This window comes from Poecilia reticulata, chromosome 10 (assembly GCF_904066995.2).
Source record: "Poecilia reticulata chromosome 10, P_reticulata-male-v2, whole genome shotgun sequence".
In the NCBI taxonomy this organism is placed as follows: Eukaryota; Metazoa; Chordata; class Actinopteri; order Cyprinodontiformes; family Poeciliidae; genus Poecilia; species Poecilia reticulata.
Genome location: NC_088839.1, coordinates 28,573,417 through 28,598,425, shown reverse-complemented (window position 1 = coordinate 28,598,425; position 25,009 = coordinate 28,573,417). Strand labels below are relative to the sequence as shown.

General features: G+C 36.8%; 2 protein-coding genes across 2 annotated transcripts; one reads left to right on the top strand and one right to left on the bottom strand.

Moving 5' to 3' along the window:
• The first annotated feature begins 97 nt into the window (after positions 1-97).
• ncbp1 (nuclear cap binding protein subunit 1) lies at positions 98-9,946 on the top strand. Its single transcript, XM_008421165.3, has 23 exons — positions 98-237; positions 1,597-1,685; positions 1,817-1,917; positions 2,000-2,156; positions 2,240-2,347; positions 2,551-2,672; positions 2,770-2,839; positions 3,589-3,804; positions 3,875-3,972; positions 4,497-4,560; positions 4,643-4,753; positions 5,033-5,097; positions 5,559-5,621; positions 5,713-5,787; positions 5,933-6,036; positions 6,134-6,256; positions 6,497-6,599; positions 7,366-7,459; positions 7,538-7,641; positions 7,720-7,837; positions 8,018-8,161; positions 9,073-9,186; positions 9,375-9,946. Exons 1-23 carry the CDS (start codon positions 204-206, stop codon positions 9,486-9,488), a joined length of 2,391 nt encoding a protein of 796 aa, XP_008419387.1. The 5' UTR covers positions 98-203; the 3' UTR covers positions 9,489-9,946.
• An 883-nt stretch (positions 9,947-10,829) lies between these two features.
• Positions 10,830-24,769, bottom strand: slc49a3 (solute carrier family 49 member 3). The gene is made up of 10 exons (XM_008421163.3): positions 23,716-24,769; positions 20,812-20,970; positions 20,507-20,717; positions 18,586-18,662; positions 18,252-18,389; positions 16,564-16,680; positions 15,199-15,351; positions 14,971-15,128; positions 13,964-14,067; positions 10,830-12,480 (listed from the first exon to the last, which is right to left on the bottom strand). Exons 1-10 carry the CDS (start codon positions 23,875-23,877, stop codon positions 12,320-12,322), a joined length of 1,440 nt encoding a protein of 479 aa, XP_008419385.1. The 5' UTR covers positions 23,878-24,769; the 3' UTR covers positions 10,830-12,319.
• Between the last annotated feature and the right edge of the window lie 240 nt (positions 24,770-25,009).

Below are 25,009 nucleotides of genomic sequence, written 5' to 3'. Positions count from 1 at the left end.
AAAGACGGTGGACGTTCCGTTTGAACCCAGAAAATCCCGGATGTGCTTCACTCGAATCAGACCGCTGTTATTTCCCTGCTGAGTTAGCATCGATGCTCAGAGGTGAACGAGCAGAAAAGCAGCTTGTTTAACCGACTTTCTGCTTGTTTGTCAGCGCCGTTTTCCGTCGAGTATTTTTGCCTTTATAATAGGTATCACAAATAATGTCCAGGAGGCGACATAGCGATGAGAACGACGGTAAGTCTGGACGTTCAATGCAGCCGTTAGGCTAATAACGATAGCGCGTTTCGCTTCATTCACGCATGCTGCAGGGTTACATGTTATGTGATTCTATCTGTGGGTTTTGATTGATATGTCGAACGATTAAAACGCATTTAAACAAATATTAGTTAGTTTACTCAGTGGTATTGAGTTATGAGTTGCTAGCTCATACTAAGAGCCGCGGCGGTATTAACTGGTTCTCTTACCGTTAGCTATCTGATAGCTAACTGCTGAAATAGCTGTAATTAATATGGGGGCGTTAACTCTAATCAGGTTTATAGTAATCTGTGTTTTTGTGTGATAATTGTTTTTGTGTGATTTGATGGTTCAAATGCAAAAGGCTTGTCAGTACAAAATCATAAACATTAATGTTAGTTACATTGTTAATACCATGAAATGCTTGTTTGTGTTAAATGTATCCTTTCCTCGTAGTTTTATTGAATGAAACAATATTCGGAAATACTCAAATTCTCATTGTTGTTCTGGCACATAATATAAAACAATACAAAATACTCCGTTAAAAACCCTTGTGAAGTTATTCGCAAAAGTTGTAAATAATTTTTAAGAAATTGCGTTTAAATTGCGTGTGTACATCTCCACAACTTTGATTTAGGTTTAATACTTAAATAAATCAGTAAGTTTTTAACAGCTTACATGCACAAGTTGAACACAAAGTGTTTTAAATGAGATAAAATCTAGAAAACAAATAGGCAAAACATTGAAACATAAATTAGTGAATAATAAACGCTATTAAGAGTCTCAACTAAAATACTATTTCTAACATTTATTATAAAAACAATCATTACAGCAAAATAAGACAGTTTACAGATCATATTTTTTTCTCTAATAGATAAAAATCAGAATTTTATGAAATATTTAATGTTTTTTACATTGATTTATATTTTGCTGTGTGGCAGTGCAGAGTCATTGACAGTCTGCTAAACTATTCCAGGAATTTAAGACTCAAGAGTCTTAAGTTCCTGGAATAGTTATTATTAGTTTGTAACATTCTTCAGGTATGCCTAAGTTTATGCCCTGAAGCAGCCAATGGAGCCACATGGCAATAAAGGAAATAGGCACAGTATAATCATACAAAGACCCAGAAAATATTTACATTTACATATGAACAATGCAATATAAGTACATCTAATAAATACTTGGGGATTGAATATAGTAATAATTCAATTACTGATGTTTATCCAGTTTAACTAAACATGATCTTTTTGATTATTATTTGATTTGTGAGAAAAATTCTGTTGAGATGTGAGCACATCTCTACTGCTTGTCAAATTAGTGAATAATAGTTTTGACCTTTGGGTTACTTTGACTCAACAGGAGGTCAAGCTCATAAGAGGAGGAGAACATCTGAGCCCATTGAAATTGAAGATCGCCTGGAGTCGTTGATATGTCGCGTAGGAGAAAAAGTAAGAGGGCTGCTCAAAGTATTTTTACCTTTATCACATGAACATATAAAAGTATGATTCAGGTTCTGTGTCATTGTTTTTCTGCTATATTATTAAATATGAAAACATGTTGTGGGTTTTTATGCCATTAGAGCACTTCATCCCTCGAGAGCAACCTCGAGGGCCTCGCAGGCGTCCTGGAGGCCGACCTTCCCAACTACAAAAACAAAATCCTGCGTATTTTATGTTCTGTGTAAGTTTGTGAGCTTCATTTGTCTTTCTTGAGTATAGTTAGTTTTAGACAGTTGTTTCATTGAGGTGTCATTTGTCAACAGCGCTCGCCTGCTGCCAGAGAAGCTCACCGTCTACACAACGTTAGTTGGTCTCCTCAATGCCAGAAACTACAACTTTGGTGGCGAGTTTGTGGAGGCGATGATCAGGCAGCTGAAGGAAACCTTAAAAAACAACCTGTATATTGAAGCAGTTTACCTGGTACTTTGACTTTTACCATTAAAATAAAAATTGGAAAAGCACATCAGCTTTTTTAAAATAATTTATTTACTTCCCTTTTTCAGGTGCGCTTTCTGTCTGATTTGGTTAACTGCCATGTCATCGCCGCTCCATCTATGGTGGTAATGTTTGAAAATTTTGTCAGTGTTACTCAAGAGGAAGACGTGCCACAGGTAAAGTGTAAATATGTGGATAACTTTGCGTTTCATTTTAAAAATTTGTCATGACAAATGACAAATGTGAATACATTTTATTTTGTTTAATAATGTTTTAAGGTTCAGATTGTGGAACAGATTATAAGTTGCTGCTGCTGTGACTGTTGTGCTCCTTTTTTTCCTTCCCAGTATTTTTAAACTGGTCTCATTTCCTTCCACAGGTTCGATCGGATTGGTTTGTGTATGTCGTTCTGTCCTGCCTTCCCTGGGTCGGAAAGGAACTTTATGAGAAGAAGGATGTTGAAATGGATCGACTCCTCAGTCAGATTGAAGGCTACCTGAAGTGTGTTTTCCATCTTTAGGTTTTTTTCATGCTGATGTGGTTTTCTAGTTTTTTTGTAGTCTCACGCTGCCCCACACTGTGCCCTCCATATATTTAGGAGGAGAGTGAAGACTCATGTTCCCATGCTGCAGGTGTGGACAGCAGAGAAACCCCATCCACAGGAAGAGGTGAGAGTGCTGCAATCCGGAGTGATGTGCGCTCATGTTTGGTCACTTGTGATGGCAAACATGCTAGAGATTAAAGAGTCTCCATTTATAATGATTACTGATTCAAATTTTAAACAACACAAAAGAGCAACTTTAAAAAAAACAATTTGCTTCAATATCCTGCAAACCTTCACAATAAGACCCCTAAGCATACACGAGGCACATTAAATTGCATATTTTGCACACAGTGTCCTCCTGACTAAGACAGTCTGAGTGTTGTATTCCCCCAATGAGCTGCAGACTGTAGGACAGGTAAAGGACAGATGTCAGGTTCGTTTTTTTAATGATTGCTTGTAAAAACTTAATGCTGAGTACAGCAAGTGATGATCTGGAGAGAGAAATTGAAATCTACCATTGGGGGAAAAAAATCAGAAAATGAAACTAAATGGATCTTTATGTAAATAGATTAATTTCACACACAGATATTCTAAAGAATTTATCTTTGTTTATGTTTGTGACAACTAATGAGAATCCAACATTCAGTTATTCAGAAAATTCAGTATTATGTATTTAAATGGAAATCTGTTGGCTACATGCTAATGTGGAAGACTGCTGACTTGACCATTTTTGATTTGATTCCATTTTAATGTTTAAAAATATTACCTTACAGTGAATGTTGTCAAATAGTAATTATTTTGTTCCTCTTCCCCGTTCCTGTTCTCTGGAGCCTTGCATTCTGTTAGAATAACCTCTCCTCCTGTTCTTGGCAGTACCTGGACTGTCTGTGGGCCCAGATCCAGAAGCTGAAGAAAGACCGCTGGCAGGAGCGCCACATCCTTCGTCCGTACATCGCTTTCGATAGCGTTCTCTGTGAGGCGCTGCAGCACAACCTGCCCCCGTTCACCCCGCCGGGACACATGCCTGATGCCCAGTACCCCATCCCCCGGGTCATCTTCCGCATGTTCGACTACACCGATGCCCCAGAGGTCCGTCCATCTCCTCTGAAGGACGGATAAGTTTAGCTTCAGAGGCTTTAATTTAATTTTTTCTATTTAGGGTCCCGTTATGCCGGGCAGCCATTCTGCGGAGCGATTTGTGATTGAAGAAAACCTGCACTGTATCATCAAAACCCACTGGAAAGAGAGGAAAACATGGTGGGTGAAGTGCATGAGGAAATAGTTACATAGCAGCCATCCTGTCACAATAAGCAATAAATTATTTAACCTCATCAGATTCTCCCCTTTAATATCATTGAAAAGCTGCAAACAATTGTAGAAAGCAGCCAGTCTGCTCTGCCTGCCCCTTTTGCCTGTTTTCCCTGTCAAAGCTGAGTGTCTATTATTTTGTGAAAGAAAATTTTGGATACAGAGATTATATAATCCGTTTTAATTATTGTTTCATTTGCTTTTTATTTAAAATGTTTTCCAGAGTTAAATACTCTTTAGAAATTTTTTTTGTCTTTAGTGGTTGTAAACATGTTATTGTGATATTATTATTATTATTATTATTATTATTATTATTATTATTATTATTATTATATTAGTTGAAAACTGTCTGAAAATGATATTAGTGTTTATTGCAATAATTTCCGGGACAATTTATCGTCTAGCAAAATTTATTGTGACATAGCATCGCTCTGAACAATCACTAAAGTTGTGCTGCTGTTTTCTCCTTCCAGTGCTGCCCAGCTGCTCAGTTACCCTGGAAAAAACAAGATCCCACTCAACTACCACATCGTGGAGGTATTTCTCTCTTTCTGGGTTCTTCCAAACAAACTGGAACAATCAAATTTGTGATTTACCAGCTGAGTTTTCTTTGTTTCAGGTGATCTTTGGAGAACTTTTCCAGCTGCCGTTACCGCCCCACCTCGACGTCATGTACACTACGCTCCTCATCGAGCTCTGCAAGCTGCAGCCAGGGTCACTCCCTCAAGTTGTATCCTTTACCGTTTCCGTGGCATGAAAAAATGGAGAGACATTAACAGTAATCATGGTCATCCAGCATGAGTCTCGAGTCTCTTATAACAGCACAAAGGTTTTTGTTTATTTCATGGTTTGAGTGGCATTCTGAGCTCATTCTGTTGCATTTAGTGGATAGAAACTTGTATAATTTGTCATTTTGTTTCAGAAGTTGCATAATCAGAACTTTTTTTGTACATTATAGAGAAACCAGACTGCTGCTGTTGAGTCGTTTACCTTAACATCTGCCTGACAGCTGGCCCAGGCCACAGAGATGCTTTACATGAGGCTGGACACAATGAACACCACCTGCATAGACAGGTAATAATACTTCATGCTAGTGGTGGTACTTTATTAAACATTTTAATCGAGTTAATTACAGGGTCTGTAATTTAATTATTTGCAGTTAATCAAACTATGGCAGCCAAAAGAGCCATATTTTCAATTCAAAACCCGTTTTTGCCAGCAAGTTATTGAATAAATAGACGTGAGCTCAACAACAAAGATATTTATTGTTTTTATCTGTTATTTAAGTTATTCAACCATCAGATCGGTGCTTCAGGAACCCCTGATCATTCATGTCTTTGGACCACCAGAGCTGTAAATGTCTGCTGCTGTTTAGCATAGAGATGCTATTTAGGCTTCTGTGATTGGCCAACTCCTCCGTTAGTCCCATCAGGTCATTTTTTAGCAAATATGATCCTCCCAAGATCTAATTTATAAGAGGGGTCTGTTTTGATAAATCTAACAAAATAACCTAATTTCTCTGTTTCCTTTTGTAGATTCATCAACTGGTTTTCCCATCATTTGAGCAACTTCCAGTTTCGATGGAGCTGGGATGACTGGTGAGCGACGTGTGGTAGAGACATGTAATCTTTTTTTAAAAGCAAAGTAACTCAGAGTTTAGTTTAATCTTGTCCATGTTTCGTTGTAAAGGGCGGACTGTTTGACATTGGATTTAGAGAAACCAAAACCCAAGTTTGTCAAAGAGGTTCTGGAGAAATCAATGAGGTATAAAACATTTCCCCATCTCAGTTGGAGATAATTAATATGTATTAACACGAGACTGAAGGAAAGCATTCATTCTAATGTACTGTTTGTTGTGTAAATACGCTGTTTACAGTGTAATATCCTGTTTTTGCTGCTTTAATTACAGACTTTCATACCATCAGAGGATCGTGGACATCGTCCCTCCAACTTTCTCCGCCCTCATCCCTGCTGAGCCCATCTTTTCTTACAAATACGGAGACGAGAGTGGCAGTAAGACTCCACTGTTTTATGTCCTTACCTCCATCAGAATAATACAAACTGGACTGAAAAAGCAAAATATAATGTTTACTTCTCTGTTCCCTCACAGCCTCGTTGCCAGGTTACCCAGTTTCCATTACAGTTTCCAACGCCATAAAGAACCGAGCGACCAACGAGGAAATCCTCGCCATCCTCAAAGAAGTCCCCAACCCGAACCAGGAGGATGATGATGGTTTGTCTGAGGTTTTATTTGTCGTTTGAGACCAGATTTAGTTTTTTTCTGAAACACTTTGGTTGTAAAGCTTTTCTCCTCTCTGTTACTAACTCCACCTTCTCTCAGTTTATAGTGTTGTATCTGCACAGCGTGTTTCATTACTTGTAAACTTTAATTTGCTTGCTTTCTGTCCTGGTTGCTAATTATTTCCCTGTATTTTTGGTTGCATGTCTTCTTTTTCCTGTTGCGCTGATGCAGATGAGGGTGAAACCTTCAACCCACTGAAGATCGATGTGTTTCTTCAGACTCTTCTCCATCTGGCAGCAAAGTCCTTCAGCCATTCCTTCAGCGCGCTCGGCAAGTAGGTCTCCAACTGCGATACGCCGCTTTTTACAAACAAGAAAAAATTTAATAAAATCTTTGGTTTCTGAAGGTTTGGCTGATAGAAAATCTGATTTAAAAATTTTTTTTCTCTTATCAATGCCCTCTTTGGGCTTCCACAGCTCAGGGTCGGCATCTTGTTTGACATGCGTATTTTACAGATCCTATTTATTTGTGGAAAAATAAATATGACTAACATTAAGGCCAGGCTGAGATTTTCTCTATTTATTTTTAAGTTTATGACTAAAGTCATAATAATAGAAGAATAAAGTGCCGATATTGTCGGAATAATATTACTCTGACACAAAAAATAACCAAAACTTAAAATGAGGAATGTTGAGCATCATGTGAAGTTAAACTTTCGTTAAATTTTTACACATAATACATACTAGGAATACTTAATATTTTAACACAAGAAAGTACTACATGAACTGAACAGTTCATATTGTGATGCATGACAACTTTATCGAAGACAATTGGAATAAAAGCCACTTTTTCAAAATGTTTGTCGTTTCCAGTTTCTTTTTTTAAAAAAGAGAAAAAAATTGTATTTAAAATCGGAAGCAGTATGAAGAAACCTAACTTTATTTTTAAACTATATCTCCCAGCTCTAGAATATGCAATGTAAGGAGTCTAACAAGTCCTGATGATTGTTTTTAGATATCTAAACTCTAGTAATGACCAGTCAATTTAAACTCGTTTGACTCAATGAATCCTGCGGATCTCGCTGTGTTGAATACTTCCAGATTCCACGAGATCCTTAAAAACCTGACGGAAAGCGACGACGGGAAGCTGCACATCCTGAAAGTGGTTTATGAGGTGTGGAGGAACCACCCTCAGGTAAAAACGACTCAAATGGAGATGAGGATGTTTGCGCTGGAGCCAGAACGGTAACAGGAAGAGACATTTGTGTTTCAGATGATCGCCGTGTTGGTGGATAAAATGATTCGGACGCAGATCGTGGATTGTGCCGCTGTCGCTAACTGGCTCTTCTCTCAGGACATGGCTCACGAGTTCACCAGGTGACACGCACAACATTGTTTTTAATAAAGATATCTTTCTCCTTCCATCTATAATCTAAAATACTTTAACTCATTTAGACTTTTCATCTGGGAGATTCTGCACTCAACCATCCGAAAGATGAATAAACACGTGCAGAAGATCCAGAAGGAGCTGGAGGAAGCTAAAGATAAGCTGGAGAAACAGCAGCACAAGAGGGTAGCCCCACTTTTTTTTTGCTAAACTTTGCTGATGTGGACTATTTATACATCCATCAAATGTGACTAAATTTAGGCAGATTTATCAGGACAATAAAAAAGTAAAAAAAAATGCTCAACTGCAGTTCAGACATGATGCGGGGGACCTGACCTTAAACTCCGTCTGTCTGTGTCCTGACAGAGGGACAGTGGGGACGACGAGGACATGGAGAAGAACAGCGAGGAGGACGAGGAGGGTCAGCTGGAGGAGCAGATCGAGAGGCTGCAGGAGAAGGTGGAGTCTGCTCAGAGCGAGCAGAAAAACCTCTTCCTCGTCATCTTCCAGGTACGGCTGCTCAAAAACATTTCCACAGCTCTGTCCACAGGTAAACGTCTGGGAAAACAAACACATCCTTATGTGTTTTGGCCTTTCATCCACACCAAAACTGTTTAATACCACTAAAAATTATTTATGAAAACTCCAACCAAAGCAGAGATTTGAGAAAGCTCTCTAATTATGTTTGCGTGTGAACATAGAAAAACAGATTTAGCGTCTTGCGTGTTTCTGTCTGTGACAAATAATGGTGCTTTGATACAGCATTATAACTCCCAGTGGACGTCGTCTGTTGTTAACTTCATATCCGATGATATTTAAAAACACTTCAACCTGTCCACACAAATAAACGGCTTCGCAGCATGTTTACTTCCTAACAGGAAGTCGTGCTTGTTTTGAAGCAATCTGATTGGCTGCGGTAGGTTTCGGCTACACTGGCCCCTGTGGGTTTAGCATGATTAAAACAATTCTCAGTGGTGTATTTGTTTGGGTTCGTGTGGATGAAAACTATTCTGAAATCAATCTCCTGCACAATATATATATTTTTTAAGATTTTTGTGCTTATAAAGACTTGGTTTTGTACGTACAAGCCCTTAGTTTAACAGTTTATTAAATAACATTGTAGAACTTACTAATATTAGGTAATTAGCAGATCAACCACCTGCAAATTTAAAACGGTGTAAATAACTTTTTTTAGTTTCCAGTCACAATTTGAAATTGGAAAAATAAATTATTTACATTATTAGACTGACTCTGCCTTCTAGTTTAGTTGGAATTAGTGGGACTTTCCATAGGAATAGTGACTGCATGTCACATCAAGATGTTTTTATGACTTCAATTTGATAAAATACCAAATATAAGTAGTTTTTTTAAAATGGTAAAGTTGATATGAAAATGTTAAGGATTGTCTTTCTCTCCCTCAGCGCTTCATCATGCTGCTGACGGAGCATCTGGTTCGCTGCGAGACGGGCAGCGTCGACATCAGCACACCCTGGTATAAAAACTGCATCGAGCGGCTGCAGCAGGTCTTCCTCATGGTAACCATCATTCACCAGTCTGGCAACTTATTGGATAGTTAGAAGAATAAATCTTCCAGATGTTTGGTATCATTTTAACTTTGAGTTTTTCTGAACCAGTAGTTCCAGTAGATCCGTTCTTTACTATAAAACGAACATTTAAAAGGCTTTACTGGGATTTGGATCTGACTGTATGTTTTGTCCCGCAGCACCATGGAACCATCCAGCAGTATATGGGAACTCTGGAGAACCTGCTGTTCACCGCTGAGCTCGACCATCACATCCTGGCCGTCTACCAGCAGTTCTGCGCGTTGCAGCTCTGAGAGAAAACAACGATCTGAGGAAATTCTTTGTTCACACCTAATGTGACACAGTGAGGCGTTAGGAACTACCAGCTCTTGCATCAAGAATCTCTTCAGATATTTTATTTTTATTTTTTTTTTATTTATCTGTTTTGTGTTTGGTGCCAATGTGGTCAGTCACATGCAGCCATAGCTCAATACATTTTTCAAAATATGAATCCGGCTGGACTCATTCATTAGTTTACAGTAACGGTCCTTTTTATTTTCTTGATTTTCATGCTTTTTGGGTTTAGTTGACTTTTATCTCCTGCTCGTGTTCTTATTGAATGGATATTTTTTAAAACTTCATCAACTGTCTGGGTCCAGACAGAATGGGAGAAACGTACGCAGGAGAGACGACCGAATCCAGAGAATGCTCTACTTTTTTATATTTGTCTTATGTGGAATTAGGAAGTAAATAAAATTCTCCAAAGGCTTTATTCACCTGTTGCTTTGTGTCTTAATTCTTAAATAGAAACTAGGTGCTGCAAGGCCTGTAATTCAAAAACATTGATTCTACAAATGATATCTGAAATAAAGAATTTAGCAAAATAAAACTCTATTGCTTGTGCTTGACCTCAAAGTAAAATGTCCAGGGAAGTTAAGAAGTCTGGAACAGACTAGAAACAACCCAACTACGAAAAATCTGATGCTCGTCTGCAGAAGTAGACAAACATCTAACGAGTGGTGGTTTATTTTACGTGAAACACTTTAAATATTTCAGAAAAACCTTTTTAATGTTTCAAATCTCAAGCAGTTGATGTATTTCTGTTGATTGCAAAAATGTACATGTTTCACAAACAGAGAAAAAAGGTAGGTTTCTTCAGTAGGAAGCAAAATGAACTTGATTAAATGCGTCTATTGGACGGCGCAGGATACGCATTTTGGAGATAAAATTTTATATTTTTACTATTTATGATTAATCTTGTTTAATGTAACAGTTCAGATGTAAACAAAACACTCCGAACATAGCTTTAGGCTCCATCTCCAGAACCAGTTTGATGCCCTGTACCAACGGCTCTGGTCCGGGTTTCGCTGCTTCGCATACCCATTGTTGCTAGGAAACGGGTGATGCATGCTGGGATAGCTCAGGCCAGAAGCTAGAGGAGGGTAATAATATCTAATGTGGTGATAAATGGGCCAAAACGTTTTTAATCAAAGTCAATTCATCATCATTACTATGTAAGATGATCAAAGTTCAGCTCTGATTTCTAATAACGTGAGAAAGAAAGTTGATCATTCCTCAATTAAATGTTATGAACAAAAACGAATGAAATAATTGATTCGCTTTTTTGATTACAAAGTTCGAGATTTACGCCGTACTTGATGAAGTACATGGAAAGACTTTATTGAAGTTTCAGTTAGAAAAGCTCATTTTATATTACAAATGTACAGGAAGGAAAACTTGGCGAACAATCAAACTGTCGCTGTACCGTACAAAGATCTTCTATAAAAACGATGAGCCACTCTACAGTTTTTAGGTAATGTGGATACATTGAAAATACCTGATTCAACTGACCTCTGTTTAAAACATGACATCTACGTGAAAGAAATATTTATGTACAAATGTCAGATTTAAAATTATAATATAACTCAGAAAAACATTACTAAATTGCATAAAAATTATCCTTGCTTTATCCAATAAAAAATGTTTTCAAGCTGAGAAAAAAGTTAAACTCTCCACAAACAAATAGCCATTTAAATTACAGTTTTAAATCATGACAGCAATCCAAAAGAAACAATTTTATTAAGTTGATACAAGTTGTACAATTATAAAAGTTGGATTTTAACATCAAATATTGGCACAGTTCCAGTTTCAATAAATACTGTTTATCATGATGCTAAGTTAACCAAAGCTAGTCAAATGTATTTTTTACATTTTTTAAGCTCTGAGATGGCAACACATTTTTTTTACAACATGTTTAAATAATACTACTAACTAAGAAAGTTGTTCAGTGTTGCTTTCCTGGGAAGGTTTAGTTTAGTGCAACAACCCTGCAAGTGTTTCTAATCCTTTTTTGTTTTTCTACTTCAGCACATAATCAATGAGGTATTTTATTTATGTTAAAAAGTACCCTGATTTCTTCTGTCAGTAAACCTGGTGAGCCTTTTCTCTCCGTCATAAGTTTAAAGTATGAAACACGTTGTCTTAAGATTTATCAGCAAAGGCCTCCTTCCCACCAGACCCTGGATGGTTCAGTGTGACGGAAGCCAAAACAAACACAGGATGGAAACAGAGACAGCAGTGATTAAATTATTGTACAAAATTAGCAGTTTAAGTATTTAAATTATGTACATTAATGAGAAAATGAGTACAAGACAACTAAAATGCCCCAGTGGTGCAAAAACACAAAATATTACCAAATATTTTTGGTCTAGTTTCTAGTGCAAATAAGCAAAACTTTTCAGCAAGATGCAGAAGCTTGTTTTAAGCAAACGAATCCTTAATATTAATGAAAAATGAATAATTCTATTTGCAGATTAACTCCTTTGTAACTTGTGAAAATTACAAAGTGAAATAATCTGCCAGTACTTTTTCCTCCATATTAAGCAATTATTTACTGAAAGGTTACCTGTAAGTTAAGTTTTTATCTTATTTCAAGTGGTAAGATTTTTTGTTTTTGCATTACAGTGCAGGAAATTCAAATGGCTTCATTTCTCTTTTGAAGCAACAGAATGCATGAATAAATTGTTCCTGGTTCTGTTTAAATAACCATGAATCATTATCAGAGAATCTTGTTGCACTTATCGACAGCAATAACACTTCATGGAGGCTGGATCCAAACCGTAACCGTCTCTCGTTTCCATTTCCTTCAGTTCTCGACTATTTGGTAGGAAGTGGTCGTGTCGTTATTCTCTCTGGTCCCGTAAGCAGCTTGTTCTTCCGCCTCCAGCCGTCTGTAGCGGGTTTGGAAGAAGACGAGGAAGCAGCAGGTGAAAAAACTGGACAGTCCTGCCATCACCACCATGGGCACTGAGGAGAAGAGGAGCAAATTAAAAAATAAGACTAAAAAAGGATTAGGTAATTAAATATTAAACACACGGGCTGCACAGTGGCGCAGTTGGTAGAGCTGTTGCCTTGCAGCAAGAAGGTTCTGGGTTCGATTCCCGGCCTGGGGTCTTTCTGCATGGAGTTTGCATGTTCTCCCTGTGCATGCGTAGGTTTTCTCTGGGTACTCCGGTTTCCTCCCACAGTCCAAAAACATGACTGTCAGGTTAATTGGCCTCTCCAAATTGCCCCTAGGTGTGAGAGTGTGTGTGCATGGTTGTTTGTCCTGTGTGTCTCTGTGTTGCCCTACGACAGACTGGCGACCTGTCCAGGGTGACCCCGCCTCTCGCCCGAAACGTTAGCTGGAAATAGGCACCAGCAACCCGCCCGACCCCATTAAGGGACAAGGGTGCAAGAAAATGGATGGATGGATGGAAATATTAAACACTTTCCTACTGTTATTTTTTAATTCTTTAGATGGTTTTGTTATTCTTATTCAAACACTTGATTCCTGAAAAACACTGATGCCCCATTCATCTCCATTACAGTCAAGTTTATTTGTATCGCAAATTTTAGCACCAACGCAGCACAAAGTGCTGCAAAAACATCATACAGTTGCGAAACCAGCAATAAACATTGCAATTTGTCAAATTACGTCATTAAAATTAGCAATTTCACTTTGCCGTTTTTTAAAGAACAGATTCATTTATTCAAAGATTAGACCAGAAGTTCATCATTTATTGTGAAAAACTTCTGATCATGATAAGAATTTAGATTTATTGTTGTCGATAAATTTCAATCAATGATGTCAAATAAAAAACAGAATTCAAAGTATAAGAGTTATTTTTAATATTTTCTTCACTTTTTGTTGCATAAGAGCATCAATAAATATCACTAAATTCAAAAATATGATTGAATAATATAAATCACTATTTTTTTCTAAATAAGTGATTAAACCTGTTTCAAAAGAGAATATTTGTCAAGAACAGCAATTGCATCTGTGGTGCTATGAAAGCTGTCAAACAGCTACCTAAAGAAGAAATAATACGTTGTTTTTTAATCATTGTTTTTATCGTTATCACAATAGTAACACAAACACTTTGATAAAACTCCATATTGTCCACCCCTAGATTAGACTTTATTTTGTACTTTTTAGTGCAACATTATGTTGCTGCAGCAAAAAAGATTTACATATTTTAAGGATTTTTACACATTTTTACCAGAGTTTCCAATAAATCTGTATTTTCTGGTAACCTCATATGAATATTTAATACTTTTATAATGAATAACTATTGTTTATATGTTTGGTTTACTATATTTTTCGGAAAGTTTTATGCACTTATTTGTATTTTCCAGAAGAATGTACAATTGAAATATGTTTAAATTCCAGCATTTAGTCTTTTAATCCGACTTCCTGTGAAGCTTTACTCTGAACAAACTGAAACAGGTGTGGCGTCATGTGACCGACCTTTCCAGCTCAGCACTGCGTCTCCGCAGGTGGAGAGCGGAGATTCGGTGATCGGTTTGGTCAAAGCCTGCAGCAGGACGATGTAAACAACCGACTGCACCTGCCTGCAACAAGGAAACAGGAATCACTTTCACCTCAATACCAAACTTACAGTCGCTAATCAGGGTTCACTTCACTAAAACAAAACAAAGTTGCATAATTTATCATTTTGTAAACCAGCTGTAAAACACCTGATGCTGCATAATTTCAACCAACTGGATGAGAAGCCAAAGTTAATTCAGGTTCATGCAGGACGACAGCTTTTCTTGAAAGAAACATTTGATCTGAATGTAAATAATTAAATAAATAAAGAAAACTACATTTTCTGGTTAATATGGTATAAATCAGATTATAACTACATAATGTCTAACTTGGTATAACGTTAGTGACTAAAGATTGCAGGAGCACAAAATGTGATCAATGAGCCGCATTTTAACTGCAATTAAATAATTTTTAGTGTTTAATATCAGTGACTATTTATACATAGAAGCCTAATGTTTATTTTAAATGAATGTTGTTTCTATTCTATTCTATTGTCTATACATAAGTTTTTGTTCACTCCAAAATCATCAAATTAAAGTATTTTTGTTCTAGTTTCTAGAGCAAATATCTCTGTACACTTAATAGGATTAAATAAACTTACAACTAACTTTTTAACAAGATATAGGCGCTTGTTCTAAGTTAATAATAACTTGATGAAAAAGACGCAGATTATTTCATTTATAACGTGGGAAAAATGTTATGCTTTTAGAAATAATCTCCTAATGGAACCAGAACTTTTCATCAATACTTAGGAATTATTGACTTACAACAAGCTCCTACATCTTGATAAAAAGTTACTTGTAAGTTACTTTTATCTTAAAAATAAAACTAAAACCAAAAATACTTGTTAAGATTTGGTGTTTGTAGAAACAACCTTCAAAGTTTAAAGGCTTCAGCCATGTCCCATCATGCAAAGCGTTTGATACCCTGAAGCAAAGATGAGTCCAGCCGAGGTGGCCTCTCCGACCGGGTACGAACTCTCCACGGACAGCTCCATGGCAACAGGGTAGATGGAGAAACCGAAGAAGCCGAAGAGAGAGCAGACGACTGCGACGGCGACCTTCTGATGAGGCATCAGACTCACCTGAGACGCAGACAAATATCGTCTCAGCTGAATTCGCTCTAACAGAAGTTTTCTTCTTTCAGTTCCTCACCACTGAGAAGGCGATGCACGACAGAGTGGAGAGGCCCAGGCCGATCTTTGTGACCTCGGTGAACTTCTTCGTCTTGTCCACGTAGACGCCGACGGCACCGGCGCCAACAATGCCGAAGACGATGAAGAGAGCGCCGCAAAGGCCTGCGAAGTCCTGCAGAGGTCCGATTTCACAACCTGAATATTACTGCTGATCGCACTTCGATGCAGAGGTTTGGAAGCTGTTTGACCTTTTGACATTTTGTCTGATTTATGCACAAAATAATGCTGTGAAAGGACAGAAAGTGTAAAATCCTTTGGGAAAATCTGGCCTTAATGGAAGAAGAAAGTCACTGCTGAAAGAAAGTTGCTCCTCTAAGGTTTGCTACAATCCACATAGCGGATGCAGAAAACTAGAGCTTAATCGAATTAATTAAAATAATCATCAAGTAATTTAGTAATTGATTAATCGTTAACTGGAGTATATAGACTCAAAATAACGCAAATTGCTGAGGGAACTCAGAGGAGTAATTAACTCAAAACTACCAAAAAATATGCATATAAGATTAAAAAAAAGTGGTTATAGTATAAGTTTCCCCCAGTTAAAATTCTGTCAAATTGTCAACAGATTGCGGTGATCTGTTGACAAATGAGACCAAACCAGAACTTTTGTACGGCGGAAAACTCCCTGAATGGTGAAACACGGCGGTGGGAGCATCATGGTGTTCGTCAGCAGGGACAGTGAAGCTGGTCAGAGTTAATTTGGCAAAGAATAATTACCAAAATGGGTGCTTAATGGCTTTGCATGCCGCACTTTTCAGATTTTTTGTTTGAAAATAAAGCAAAAAATATTAATTCCTTTTTTTCACTGTTTTGCATTACAGGTGGGCATTCATTATATAATTTATCATTTATTGTGATAAATTTCTAATGCAGATAAGAATTTTAGATTTACGGTTTCACAATAAATGATGCTTAAACCCCCAGAAAACTGTCCATATTGCTATTTTTTACTTTTCCACCGTTTGTTCAGTGAAATCAATAAATTAAATTTAGTTACTGTGTGCAGCTTAATCACACTTCTTTGACTGGTTTCCTGAAGAAAAATATTACAAATAAATATGTCTATCAAGAGCAGTATTTGTGTTTTTGTCGCTACGACTCCTGAAACCCTAAAAAAGAAGCAATAAATGGTTCTTTTCATCACTTTTGTCATTATTAAAATAGTACAAAAACATATGATGATACAACTTTAAGTCCATATCACCCACCCCTGCTGTGTATCACATATAAATGCCCAAAAAAACAAAGTTTCCAAAACAGATCTTCATATAACAACTACTAAGCGTATAATGATAAAACCCAAGCAGCTTGAATCTGCTCTTACGTTGCTGTATCCCTTCACACACAGGATCTGGTCCAGCAGCGTGGAGAAGCAGGTGAAGACAGCGATGCCGGAGCCGAAGCACAGCTGCAGGATGAGGTACGCTTTGTTCCTCAGTAACTGCAGAAGAAGAACGGCGAAGGACTTTAACAGCTACTAATCATGTTTGTTAAATAAAATTTTTTAGAAAGTATCATTTGTATCTCTTTAAAACAACAATAACAACCTTTTTGTAGGTATTATACATACTTTCCATTAACTCCACATTTCTTTTAATTTTAATCTTAAATGTCTTGTTTTAAGTTGTTGGAAGTGAAAAATAATAATTAACAGAAATAAATACTTGAAAACATCCGTCTTGATTAATCTGTATAATCTGTTTCACTCAGTAAGTTACTGAAATAAAATAACTTTTACATAGTAACTTAATTTATTCAGATTCACTTGCATTATGATCTACAAGGATAAAATGTTTTAGTCCAGCAGGGGGAGAGATTTTAAATGTCAGAGATAATTTGATTATCAGATGTAATCAAATTATCTCTGATTTTAAATGTCAGAGATAATTTTCTACCATAAAATTACATCAAAACATGCAACAGTGATCCTGGGACTTTTAAACAAGTTTTAAAAGTTTTACATGTTCAGACAGTTTATAAGGTTTTATGGACTCAGTGTTAAAACTAAATTTCAATCAGGCATCTCACTGGACGCCTCTATTCTCTGCAGGTTACTGTGTTTTATTTATTGGTTTTCTCTCATTTGTTCTAATGTTAATTTCTTGTTGAACTTTAAATTCAGTTTATTTTTGCTTGTATGTATTGATAAATAAAAAACTATTCATTTATAAATCTTTTTTTATTAAACTAGTGCAGAAATAGCACTTTAATCTCAAATCAAAGCGGGTCAAAATTAAACATTTGTCAGCGTAAAATGCCTTTTTTTGTTTAAGACAAACCAAACTGGTAAAAGAGAGATTATTAGACGCCTTTGACTTCTTCAATAATCTTATTGATATCTAGTTTGAGTTATTAATTATTAGAAGTTTGATTCTGCTGGGAAATTTCATATCGAATTTCTGCTGAAGGAAAGATTTAACGGCTTAGTTTGCTGACGAGCAGGAAAAAAAGAGACGTGTTTATGTTCAGCCGTGTTTTTCCAGTTTTTCCAGTTTTTCCAGGACCCTGGCAGGCTGGAGAGGCAAAGCTTTCAAGGTCTTGATCTCCAGCTGCTCAGTGTCTTGAGTCTCAACCATGGTTGCAATATTACAGCCTCAAACGATGCAATATGTGGTGAGACGTATTTCAGGTGCATTCATGTTCGTCATGGTGGCGTTATGTTGGAGCGACTCTTAATGAAAGAAAAGAGCAGGCTAAGCACATTTCTAGCTTTGGTTTCCATGGAGATGGACCCAGATAAGAAGTGACCCGGCTTTGTGATACAGTAGAAACTGTAGATGTTTTCTTTTTAGTCAACTTTCTAACATTTGTAACACTTCTGTTAATTGAAACATTTTAAAGTTCAAAGTGAATTAAGATGCAATTTTTTTAATAATAAACTTAAGGAGCAGAGTTTAACTGGAAATTTGGACACTTATTTTATTGTTTTTCTAAATTTGATCTAAAATTCAGCCTGATGCTGCTTCACATTCCTGCCTTTTCTCCCTGCAGTTCATTTTTCTGCATTTTTACCAGTTTCAGTCCCTGAATGAACGGCTCAGATCCGGAGCTCTCGGCGCCGGCTGACGGTGGCGTTGGGGGTTTGCCGCTCCGTATACCCACTGTTGCTAGGAGACAGGTGATGCATGCTGGGACAGCATAGGCCAGCAGCTAGAGGAGGGCAATAATCACACATAATGTGGTGATGAATGGGCCAAAATAGGCTAAATAAAAGACAATTCATCTTCATTAGCACGTGGGACGATCATATTTCTAGTAACGTGAGAAGAATACTGTTGAACATGATTAATAAAACTGTTTGTCTGAACGGAGTGAGGAATTTGGCTACTTGACGACTTAAACTCACCAGTTTTGGGATTTGAGCCGATGTTTCGGCGATGACAGGAGAAATAATGTTGGCGAGCAGAATGCCCAGGGGATTCGCTGAGGAGTGAGAGCAGAACGAGCAGCCAGTTTACCAGTTTCTGTTCCCAGTTGCAAAGTCTGAGTGACTGAATCAAAACATCCGCATGACAGAGGCATAAACCTTTCCCTAAACAATTATCCTCTTAAAATCTGCTTGTTTTACCAAACAGATTGTGGCTTATTTTTTTAAACTTTAAAGGATCTTTCTTTGTGTTTGCATTTCTGTGAGACATGGAGGACAAAGGTGACTTCCTTTAAGTTTTAATCACATGTTGAAACTGACCCACTTCCCTTTTTCACCCAGGAGAAATGAGACAAACGGATTTAGACTATTTTCTCATTTTCCAAACATAAACTCCTCTGATGGTTATTAAAATACCTTTAAACTGATCGTAACAAATGCAGGTTTGAGCATTTTCTTAGGTTTCTGATGTTATAATTGTAGTAAATTTACACAAATAATGACTCTAAAGAACCAGGAATATTGTTTTATTTTTATTTTTTTATTTTAAGTTGGAAACTTTGGATGTTTTCAGAAAGCGTAATCAGCTTTATAGGACAAAATTGTGCGTGCAAACAAAATATTTTACTCCAATTTCAAGAGCTCACAGTGTACAGACATTATTTCCTTTAAATAAACTTTAGAGGAAATAAAATCTTTCATAGTATTTTTCACAGGAGCCAAAGAAAATGTATCTGTCCATTTTTATTGAATAACATGTTGTCTTTCTTTATTTAAGAATATAAAAACAGAATTAAAATGATCTTTTGGAGATATTCATCAAAAATTATAAGCTGCTTTTTTTTCAGAAGATGTAACATTTTCATCTCTAAAGATTTAATTAGCTGGAATGAACTGAGAGCAAAATGGCTTTTTCTATTATAAAGATTGCCAACCCCTGCACTAATACTTTCATTAGTCTAATACTTGTATAAATCTAATACTTTCATTCGTCTAATACTTGTATAAATCTAATACTTTCATTCGTCTAATACTTATATAAATCTAATACTTTTATTAGTCTAATACTTGTATAAATCTAATACTTTCATTAGTCTAATACTTGTATAAATCTAATACTTTCATTAGTCTAATACTTGTATAAATCTAATACTTTTATTAGTCTAATACTTGTATAAATCTAATACTTTCATTCGTTCAGGGAAAATTAAACCCCAGTGAAAGCTGATTGTTTGGTATTACCTGTATTTTGCTGTAATTGGTTTTTATAGATTTCTCATTATGTCGGAGTTTTAACATTGTTGCTCCAGATCAGGTATTGTTATGATCCTGTTGTGTTTTAACCCTCCATTTGGGCTGGTTTTTATTACTGGTTCCAGTATTTTAAAATGGTAATCCTCTCATTTAGAGGCTAATTGGACAGACTGATGGATGCATAAATGGACCCAAGTCTAATAAAAGCATCAACATTTACATAATTTACCTAATGTCCAGTCTCCAGTACCGACAGATCGCTGCTCTGTAACTTTTAGTGAGTCAGATCTACAGCTGAAGACAACAGTTGCTCAAATAATCAAGCTTTGTCTTGTCAATTTTTCTGAAATATTTTACAGCTAGAGAAAACAACAAGCTCAATATTTATTCTTTATTTTTTTACAACGGCTTGCAAAATTACTCAAGTATTAAACAGAGCAGTTCAAAGCCTAATCCTGCTTTAAAGTTCTCCATAACTTTATCCCTGAGCTGCTGTCTGGTGTGTTTGTTGGACTTCCTGATGCCGCCTCAGCCACCGTCTACCCGTCTACCGGGTCTTATGTTGTTTGCTTTGCTCTCTTGGACAGGCTGCGCACAGTAAATTTCTATGTAAATGATAAACTGCCGAAGCTTTAGAGTCCCTTACACATGGAGGCGATCATGTTGGCTGTAGCTCGCTGGCTGTCGGGGAACCAGAGGGCGGCCAGCTTGGTGGGGGCGAAGATGATGAGGGGCTGGGCGAGGGCGCCGAGCGTCTGACCCAGCATCACTGCTGGAAACTTAAATCGAGCCGGCGGCAGCGTGCCGAGGAAACGCAGCAGAGCTCCAAGCATGTTCAGCCAGGATCCCAGGATGAGCTGGAGAGATGTCAAAGGTCAAAGGGCCGCAGCAGATTGAAAAGCTCATCTTAGCTTCTTCTTAATTTTTCAGAAATGTTATCTGCTCTCATACCGTGATCCGTAAACCGAGGGTGTCCAACATCCAGGTGGTCCCGAAGCTGAGCGGAATGGCAACCACCATGAAAACCAGTGACAGCCAGTTAATGCCCTCCAGGCTGACCGTTAGGTACTGGCCTGACTGATGTGCAACTGGTGCAAAGGTAAGCCATAGCTAAGAGGAAAAAAAGCTTTTTACTTAGATATTTTGATGAGAATACATGACTGATAAAATACATGTGACAGAATTATTTGGAGTATTTTGAATACATTTAGCAGTGCAACTTAATTATTATTTTAGTAATCAATCATTCTATCAATTCTGATGATTAAGCAGATACTTTAACACTTCAGGTTATTTTATGAAATATTAAAACTATGTAGAAGTGCAAATAAGCAAAGAATTCATTTCTTAAATAAAAAAACATTTTGTTGCATAACTAGTAATAACAGCATTTCTTTAGTAAAATATTATCGATCATTTAGCAAAGAAAAAGAAAAACATCAAGATGTGAAAAGTTCAGCCATTTCTGCTTTAATTGACACCAGTACAGTGTGGGGCTGATCTGAGTTTTTTTATAACTTTTGTTTTTTTACATAAGGAATCGAGTGAAACTAAAACTATGTCATTTAAGTTGTTCCCGTTTAAACCGTTTTAGAGAAAAATTAGGAGTTTTCCCGTCTTAAATGCAAAATGTAGATATTTTTTGCACAGTTTTAGCTTAATAACTCCTTTGTGTATGTTGTTTCAGAAAATTGCGTTTTTTGCCATTCTGTATAATCTTAATGACTAATTGATTACTAAATTAGTTGATTGTTTCAGCCCTAAATGCATTTTATCAGCGCTTGATTTGAGAAGCATTTCCATTGTTTTTCTTCCTTTGGTGTTGGTTTGGTGCATAAAATCTCAATAAAACACCCAAACCTTTATAATTATGTGAAAACTTTTGCAAGGTACTGTGGGCTTCACCTGTTCAACACTGAGGTAACAAAAGAAGAACCTGCACTAGTCCATTCTGGGTACAATGAACTAGTTTGTAAGCAGATTTGGACGAACAATGTCACCATTGTTCACTGCAGGGTGAAAGGTTTCTGAGGTGTTTTTACTTTTTGACACTTTGCTTTGTTTCCTCAGTGTTTTAGGAATCATCTTTCAGCTCATTTTACATGTTTTGTTACAAACCTATTGAAATCTTACCAATACAAACCTAAAACACAGTAATATCCAGACTGATCCTTAATCAACCTAATTCCTTTCGATGGCGTTCATCATGAGCAATAATACACTTCCTATGCGTGACCCTACCTGTGGGCCTGCAGGTTTTTATAAATCCTGACCCCTATGGGACTCTTAATGTCACACTGATTAATGTCTAACTGGCTCTTCAGCTGTTATTTGCCACATCATGAATGCCTCTCCTCCAGCTGAGCTTCTTTTGTGAGCGAAAACACCAGCTCCCTGGAAACAATAGCTCCCAACGCGAGCACGAATCCCGCCGGGGCTGCAGATATGCGAGGGAGGGGCTCAGATTGTGTGACTGAGGGCGGCACACTTGCCTCCAGGCACACTCAGCTTCACAAAGACAACGTCCCCTGGGAGTGATATCAAGTTATGCAAACACTAGAAGGAACCACATGTCACAGTAAGTCAATGAATTTGCCTCTACAATGTCTGTACGGGTAGAAAATAATGGCAAAGTTTAAAGATTAAAAAAAATCTGCTTGAAACTACAAATTAACGGTAGCGAGAAAGCAGACGTTTATGAGAGATGGACCAATCAGTTGGCCAGATTTAAAAAATTGGCATCAAAACTAACAATTCTCACCATTTTTTATCTAGAAATGAACCACCAACATGATGTCTTTCAAATCCAAAAATGCTTTACTGATCCCAAAGGGTTCAACCAGTTGTAACTCATATTAATTCAGATTTTCCAGAGTTATTTTAGATTGAGATGGCTGTGCGCAGGAAGGGTCTCCTGTAGCAGTCTGTATTACAGCAAATTTGAAGAAGCCTCTGACTGAAGACACTCTTTCAATGCACACTATACCGCTAAGCTTTTTGCACCCACGTTTTCGACCGCATGGTATTTAACATCACAGCTTTACAGGTTCATTTTGGTTTTTAAATCACTGTCCATAGAGGCAATACTGAATTGTAAACGATAGATTAACAAGATGAAATGTAGTGTTTTCCATTTGTAATCAGAGCTGAGAAATTCCCACTTCCCAGTCGGAAAAATCAACGGAAATGCCCCCAGAAGTCAGATTTTCTACTGAGAAAGTGGGAAAAACGACTAGCCCCAGTTATGACATATAAGACCGACTTCGCCTGTCAAACTGGATACCCCTCAACAATAGTGTACGCTGTGTTGGAAACATGTATTTTACAAGACACTGTTGTAAAAGTGTGCTTAAAGTTTACATTACGTGTAGCTCTAAACTAAGCAAATTAAAAGTAGTGTATTATTATGAAAAGTAAAGCTTAAAACAATGTTAAGAAGAACGTTTCATTTAATTTTACAGAGTGGAACTCGTAATTTCCGAGTACAACTACAAATGAACTGCACTATTGACTCTCTTACACTCTTTGATGGATAATTGTGGAGTTCAATGACAAAGAAAAGTTTATAATTTTAATGTATGTCTGTAAAACTTGATCAAAGTCTTAATCAATTAGCAGCATTGTGATGGGATCTGGCTTTAAAATGTGGCATAAAAATATTATTACACAATAACTTTTTTTTTGTTCAAGATATAAGCAACTCAAGCTTAAGTAATTCTCAGTAATATTCAGCATTATCACGTCTACTACAATAACTATTATAGGCACTACTAGTCTGCCATACAACCCTGAATTTGGCAACGTTTTCCTCCGTAAACACAGAAAGTCATAAAAACAGTGGATAAAGTGACTCACCGTGGCGTTGGAGCAGTTCAACAGACACAGCACCAGCAGCACAAACCACCTCCTCTTGTAAACTTTAAAACACAGCAGCCCCGTCGGTTCTAGGTTCGGTTTCCCAGAAACAGCCCCGTAAACGGTCCGAATGTCGCTGGTCGTCTCTCCTCCGGCGTCCATGACAACTTCCACAGTTATTAACTTATTATTGATAAATTATTTATGCTAGCTAGCTACGAGCGCGTGTGTTTGGGACATATCCCAAAGTTTAACCTGTTGATGTTTGTCAACATGCCCGTAAATGTTCGAAGAAAAACAACAACAACAAAAAAAGACGGCAAATCAGTTCTGTGGTCTTCTGATAGACTTTAAAGTCATTTTAACCCACAACGAGGACGCCGGTTTGACAGCTGGAAAAGACAGGGAAAAAACATCGCTCCAACAATCAGAGAACGTCATTGTAATGTGCAAAGATCGTCTAAAAGAACGAAGAGTCACTCTGTAGTTTAACGACAATCTAAAATTTCTCCCAATTTAATTAATTTCAGGTTGAAATAATGCATTTGAAGTAAGAGAAATATCACGCGACACATTTTTTTAAATGTTTTTTTCTTTTTATTGAATATACTGTTTGATAGAATAGTTTGAACTTTGATAGTCAAAATCAATTTACAGTTTACATATTTATTTTAGAATGTGGTTTCCATTTGACATAAAAAAGGTGAAGATGTGTTCTTTTTGGGTTGAGGACTAAAGTGTGAATTGAGTTTAGGTGAGGTTTAGGGTAAAGTATGAAGTGGTAATGGTTGCTAGTGTAAATGAATGAAAAATGGATGGAAGTCAATGAAAAGTCCTTGTGAAGAGATACATAAAATTTGGATTAAATTTGTACAGCAATGCATTTGTGTAAATGGAGCCCCATTTACACAATTTTGTTAAATTACATTTAACAAAACTGAAAGTATATTAAATAAATAATGAAGCTGTCAATTGGTCAAATGAAGATGAGCAGTATATATCCCCCCATCAACCCACAATTTAATAAGTTAATAACATGACTGCATTTAATTATGCAAAACAAATGTTCTGTTCGAAATAAATAAATAAATATGTTGTTTTTGGTATGCGGATCAATAACAAAATTTAAATCCACAGAAATAAATTTGTCAAAAAATTCAAAATAGACTAACCAGAAAATATAAAGTCTATTTAAGTTGTTTATATTGGAAAATTATGGCAATTTAATAATTAATAGCTCATTCAGCCGATCAATAAAAAAAAAATCCCAAAACACTTGAACCCACTCACCCTC